The following is a 6,812-nucleotide window of genomic DNA, read 5'->3' as shown; positions in this document are numbered from 1 at the left end:
GAAAAAGGGGGATGGATACACACGGGGTAAAAGTAAAAGGCTAGACCAGAATACATTATGCTTCAGCTAATGAAATAAAAGCAAGGGCAGCAATCCTAATCTTACACAAAGCAAAGGAGAACAAATCTAATGAAAAGAGATAAGGAAGGAAACTGTATCCTACTAAAAGAGACCAGAAACAATGAAGCAATATCATTACTAATCATATGCACCAAGTGGTATAGCATGCAGATTTTTAGAGGAGAAGTTAATGGAGTTACAGGAAGAAATGGACAGTAAAACAATTCTAGTAGAGGACCTCAGCCTCCCCCTTTCTGAACTTGATAAGTTTAGCTTCAAAATAAACAAGAAAGAAGTTAAGGAGGTGAAGAAACCTATGGATAAGGCAGATATGATGGATCTCTGAAGAAAACTGAATGGGGATAGGAAGAAATTCAAGGAAGCATAAAACAAAATCAACAGAATGAAAAAATAGAAGACAATGTGAAATATCTCATGGGAAAAATAACTGGCCTAGAAAACAGATCCAATAGAGATAATTTAAAATTATTGATCTATTTGAAAACCATGATCAAAAACAGAGCCTAGACAGCATCTTCCTAGAAATTATAAAGGAAAATTGCCCTGATATTCTAGAACCATAGAGTAAAATAGAAATTGAAAGAATTCAATGATCAGCTCCTGAAAGAGATTCCAAAAGGGGAACTCCTAGGATTATTGTGGTGAAATTTCAGAGTTCCCAGGTCAAGGAGGAAATATTGCAAGCAACTAGAAAGAAACATTTCAAGTGTTGTGGAAATACAATCAGAATAACGTAGGATTTAGCAGCTTCTACAGTAAGGGATCGCAGGGCTTGGAACATGATATTCCAGAGGTCAAATGAGCTAGAATCAAAACTAAGAATCATCTACCCAGCAAAACTGAATACAATATTTCAAGGGGAACAAATCATCATTCAATGAATTAGAGGACTTTCAAGCATTCTTGTTTCAATGACCAGAGCTGAATAGAAAATTTGACTTTCAAATACAAGAATCAAGATAAACATATATATGCAAATATGTATATATATGTAAGTGTATATGGGCATGGATGTATGGGTATATTCTATATATGCATGTATATGTGTAGGTAGGTATGTGTATATGAATGAATGTGTATATACATATATATATATGCCTGTGCATGTATACATGTCTATATGTATGTGTGCATATGTGTGTATATACATACATACATACCACATATAGACAGAGAGCACAAGGTAAGCTGAGTACGAAAGGAGAATACCTAAAAAAATAAAATTTCTTGTTGAGTGGAATGTACTAGGAGTAAGAGAGAGGGAAAAGTAGAATGTAGGAAATCATCTCACATAAGAGACAAGAAAGAACTTTTACAATGGAGGGAAAGTGAGGGAGATGAACGGGAATAAGTGAGTCTTACTCATGGTATTTTACTTAAGGAGGGAATAACATACACTCAATTGCGTATGGAATTCCATTTTACCCTGCAGGATAGCAAAGGGGAAGAGGATAGGAGAGGGAAGAGAAAAGAAGGAACAGTAACTTGGGGAAAAGGATAATCAAAAGCAAATGCTATTGTGGGGGGACAGGTCAAAGGAGAGAATGGAATAAATGGGGGGCAGGACAGGACAGAGGGTAATGTGGTTAGTCTTTTGCAACATAACTCTCATGGAAGTGTTTTGCATGGGTACACATGTATGATCTGTATCTAATTGCTTGCTTTCTTGATAAGGGTGGGTGAGGAGGGAGAAAGCGACAGAATAAGGAACTCAAAGCCTTAAAAATTAATGCTAAAATTTTGCTTTTGCAGGGCTCATACCTAAACTGGGAAGGTTCAAAACAGAGGAGGAAATTTATGGACCAATTTCCCTAATGAATATAGATGGAAGCACTTTAAATAAAATACTAGCATAGAGATTACAGCAACTTATCATGAGGATAATACACTACAACCTGGTAGGATTTATGCCCAAAATGCAGGGCTGGTTCCGTATTAGGAAAACTATCAGCATATTTGCTTGTATCTATAACAAATTAACAGAAATGATACGATTATCTCAATAAATGCAGATTTTCCAGATCAGTTGTTTTGCCAATTAGATATTTTACATTTTATTCTATCTTTTCATTCTTCAGATTTTGTTTGACTTATTCTTGATGTCTCATAGAGTCATTAGCTTCTACTTGTCCAATTCTAATTCTCATCAAATTGTTTTCTTCAGTTAGCTTTTGCATCTCCTTATCCATCTGCTCCATTATTTCTTTTAAGAAATTATTTTTCCACTAAATTTTTGTACTTCCTTTTCCATTTGTCCCATTTTCACAGTTAGTTTTTGAGTTTTCTTTTCCATTTGTCCAATTTTCCCAGTTACATTTTGTGTTTCCTTTTCCAATAGTTCAATTTTCCTTTTTAAAGAGCTGTTCTCTGCAGTGAACTCTTTTTACATAATTTTAAATCACTGGCAAGTTTTCTTCTATTTTTTCTCTTCAGCTGTTCCAGGAGAGCTCTTTGTGCATGCGAGCAGTTCATAGTTGCTTCTGGAGTTTCATATGGGAGTACAGCCTCAATACTGACCTATTTGGTATTTGTGTTTTGGTCTTTGTTCCTAAAGAAAGATTCAATGGTCTTTTCTTTCCTTCTTTGCTTCTTGCTCATGATGTTGATATTTTGTGTGCCACTTCCTCAGACTGCCCCCAGGCTTTCCTGCTTGATGTGCAGCAGCACCGATACTGTGCTGTGGGCTGTATGCTCCTTCATCATCGAGAAATACATTCTTCCCATTGATTGTCCAGTCTGTTATGGACTGTAAAACTGAAACAATCTGTCTCCTATTGGATTCTGCACCTCCAAAATTTGGTCACATTCTCTTTTTAGAGGTCTCTAACAGAGTTTGCTTACAAGCTTAGGGGAATGGTTGCAATAACCCTGCCATCTTGGCTTTGCCTCCAGTAAGAGCAATATTATAAAGATAAAGAACATGATCTGTAGAAACTAAAAAGTAATAAAAATGAAAAGTACTCTGCTACAACTATTGTAGCCCAGAAATGATAGAATTTGAGTACATATTAAAGCATATCTTTTCTTGTTTCCTTGTTGCTTTTTCCCTACACTATGGTTAGGTGGAAATTGTGTTACCATGATTTTACCTAATCAGATTTATATTTCCTGCCTTCTCAAGTATTGGGGGTGGGATTAAGACCGAGAAAGAATTTGGAAATAAAAATTTAAAAACAAAAAAACTTACAGGAAAGAAAAAGAGTGGGGTATTGTTTGTAATCGTAGCTTCTCCCCAAATTTCAACAGTTTAATTAATGGCAGGAAGAAATCAATGTTGACTGGATGGTTGAGGTAATTTATTGTGATTCTGAACGTGAAATAGGCTACAAAAAACCTCCTGTATGAGGAAAGAAAAGACTACAAACTTTCATGAAATCAGAAAAAGACATTCGAAACTCAATATAGTTCAAATCTGGAAAGGAACTGATCTCATTGGGAAAAGGATGAGCAATAGTACATTATAAAATTATGACTTGGATACAATTAAAGTTGATATTAAAAGAAACACTCAAGAGAGACAAATAAAAAATGCACCACGGTTTTCGACAAAAGGTTTCCTTTGGGGTCCGTAAGACACTGGAATGAAGTTATCAGCCTATCTATTTTGAAATTGCGTTGTTTGGATCATGGAATGAATCAAAGAGCGCTCCTTAGGTGCCACGGTTTTGTCTCACTGTTCAGTGTAATCTGCTTTCAAAGGACTGTCATCCATCGTTGTGGGTTTTGGAGCTAAAGAAATTAATTTCACTCAAGGTGGAAGTTTTCCGCTGAATCACCTTGATGTTAGGTAACGGCTAAGGTGGCCAGAATTCTGAAAAGAGTAAGTTGTCCGTAAACTGAAAGATTTTTCCAAGTCGGTGGACATGGCTTCAAGGTACCATTTGACAGTCAGGTACCATGCTTCTTCTCTGGGTCATAACTCATAGCTCATTTATTCATCATTCATATCACTGTTAGATATCTTTTCATCTTAGAACCACACACATACTTGCTATGTCCCGCAAACGTTGACACGCCTCATGCCACCTCTCATGGCTCCCCTTCCCCAAGCCCCCATCTATAGGCCTTGCTGATATGTTCCTGAAAGATGCTGAAGTCGTTCACCAAGACTTCCTTCTTCCTAGCGTCTTCTCCTCTCATGTTAGTCAGATGCCTTCTCCCGATATCTCCTGTTTCATTTGTGTCTCCAATGAAAAGAAGACTCTCCTTGGTAAGGACAACCACTCCATATCCACAGCTATCCCTTTCCATCCCACTTACTCCTCCCGCCTGCCGCCTGCCAACTCCACACTTCCCGTGATCGCAGTGGGGGTGGCGCGTAGAGAGTGGGCGAGAATTTGGAAGGGAAAATGTGAGAAATTATCTTTTACTAATTTGAAATAAGAAGTGAGATTGTGCTGTCTTCGACTGTGATAACTTCTCAATGGAATTTCCCCGGAACACTTGAGTGCAGGCCGAAATCTCAGTTGGATGAATCCTGGAGCTTCTCTGGTTTATGTCTCCCATATCGGAGACATGAGCCTAGCTAGCAAATGTGTGCAGAAATGACATGGGACATGAAACTGTTTCATACAATCAGAAGACAGTCTGGAGTTAATAGTGGAGTTCAGCTCTGGAGAGGTCATAATTTTATTTGCAAATACACAAGCAATGCTAGAAAAACGTGGCAACGTTATGATTTGGATGAACGTAGGAAGGGTCTTTTCTGTTTCAATGACCTTGTTGCCTTGGTATCGGACGCAGGAAATGCTGGGTAGACACGTTCTGATTCTGATGTTTGTCCGAGACTACTTTGCTATAGGTTTGGAATGCCAGGGAGAGGTCCAAGAGCTGGGGGACTCTCGTCCCTTTTGAATGACCGCATTCAAAATCCACAGCTGATCCCCAATTGGCAAAGAATGGAAAGGGAAGGTCAGAAAAGAAGTTGAGACGTATGCATCCAAAGGACGGGGGTTTTCATCCCTGGCTCCTAGCACATTGGCGTCAGCGTGTTCTTCCTTGGCAGACGATGTGAGAGATAAGAAGGAAGAGGGGCATTTCCTCGAAAAGGCATGATGGTGTGGACAATGGGTGTTGTTCTGGTGCTCAGCAGCAGGAGGAGCCACAGCAGGCTGGGCGGCAGCAGGAGGTCCTGCAGCAGGTGGTCTGGCAGCATGTGGGGCGGCAGCAGGGCTGGCAGCAGCTGGACACACAGCAGCTGGGGCGGCAGCAGGGCCGGCAGCAGCTGGACACACAGCAGCTGGGGCGGCAGCAGGGCTGGCAGCAGCTGGACACACAGCAGCTGGGGCGGCAGCAAGTTGGGCGGCAGCAAGTGGTTTGGCAGCAGCAAGGTGAGCAGCAACTAGACTGGCAGCAGGAAGGGCGGCAGCAGGTGGGTTGGCAGCAAACGGACTGGCAGCACCTTGGTCTGCAGCAGCTGGACAGACAGCAGCTGGGGCGGCAGCACGTGGTTCTGCAGCAAGTCGTCTGGCAGCAGACGGGACGACAGCAGCTGGGGCGGCAGCAGGGCTGGCAGCAGCTGGACACACAGCAGCTGGGGCGGCAGCAAGTTGGGCGGCAACAAGTCGTTTGGCAGCACGTTGGCTGGCAGCACACAGAGTGGCAGCAGCTGGGTCTGCAGCAGCTGGGGGCGCAGCATGCCTCCTCACAGGCTTCCTGGCCACAGCTGCGCTCAGAGCACACGGAGCCACAACAGGAGTTGACCATGGTGTCAGCGGATGGATCTTCTAGCTTTGGTTCAAGGATAGGGATTGACTTGTGTTTGAGAAACTTCTTGCCCCACGGGCCTCTTTTATACCCCGATGAGCAACGGCTGTCAGCACGTGTAAGGGGATTTCCCTGTTATTGTTTATCATGATGGAAAAGTGAAATGCAATTAAGAAATTATTTTCTCCTGAATCTACTTTTTCCTTGAACTTTGGGAAATCGTTATCTCATTTGTTTTTGCCCTCTAGAATCATCACTTATCTTTTCATCTTGCCTTAATTACTCTGCCAAATTTCTCTCCTTGGTCAATTCCTGGTTCACCTTGCCATTGCCTGCCCTCAATGACCAAGGGTATTACACATCTTTTTTTTCCGTGCATCATTCCACGACTCGTGGGGTGTGTGTGTGTGTGTGTGTGTGTGTGTGTGTGTGTGTGTGTGTGTGTGTGTGTGTGTGAGGGGTGGGCAGGGTTCTTCCTAAGGGATGTGGATAGTTTTAGAGGAGGAGCTGGGAACTCTACTCTGAAGGCGATGTTGAAGCTTAGACGGATTGCGGCAAAGAAAGACCCAAGAGTGATGGCCACAATTCAGACCAAAGAAATGTCGTTGTCTTGTATAAAAGCTCCAATTCGAAAGAGGTCTGCTTTCTTCTCGGGGTCTTTAGCCGGGATGGGACAAAGGGCCTCTGCGGATCTTTCCGACGTGGTGATCATTATCCACTCCAAGTGACCCACAGCATGCAGGAGATATGGCAAAAGAAAACTTCGAAACAGTTCTAGGGATTTCAGCATGCTGATGAAGAACTATGCACGTGATGGTGTCATCTTCATTATCTGCTGGGTACTCTCTATTCATGACTGATGATGGAGATGTCGGGAGAGGCGAATCGAATTGAGAAAGAAATATTTTGGTGAGGGCATGGTACCTGAGTCTGGGTCTAGGACTTTTAGACAAGAGCTCAAATCTCTCCCCTCGTCCTCGTCTGATGCCTCATCATGGTTTGCAGGTGAGGCTGACGACTCAAAG

At 42.0% G+C, this 6,812-nt stretch overlaps 1 protein-coding gene across 2 annotated transcripts; it reads right to left on the bottom strand.

Moving 5' to 3' along the window:
* Positions 1-5,166: 5,166 nt before the first annotated feature.
* Positions 5,167-5,916, bottom strand: LOC140524019 (uncharacterized). 2 transcript variants are annotated; one of them, XM_072638548.1, is made up of 2 exons: positions 5,764-5,916; positions 5,167-5,721 (listed from the first exon to the last, which is right to left on the bottom strand). In XM_072638548.1, the coding sequence occupies exons 1-2, from the start codon at positions 5,785-5,787 to the stop codon at positions 5,167-5,169; spliced, it is 579 nt and encodes a 192-aa protein (XP_072494649.1). In that variant the 5' UTR covers positions 5,788-5,916. The 2 variants fall into 2 exon arrangements, with proteins under 2 accessions (XP_072494649.1, XP_072494648.1); XM_072638547.1 differs by having other exon boundaries at positions 5,167-5,916.
* Positions 5,917-6,812: the final 896 nt, after the last annotated feature.

This window comes from Notamacropus eugenii, chromosome 2 (assembly GCF_028372415.1).
Source record: "Notamacropus eugenii isolate mMacEug1 chromosome 2, mMacEug1.pri_v2, whole genome shotgun sequence".
Taxonomy (NCBI): domain Eukaryota; kingdom Metazoa; phylum Chordata; class Mammalia; order Diprotodontia; family Macropodidae; genus Notamacropus; species Notamacropus eugenii.
Note: the sequence above shows the minus strand (reverse complement) of the source record. Positions and strands in the feature narration are given on the sequence as shown.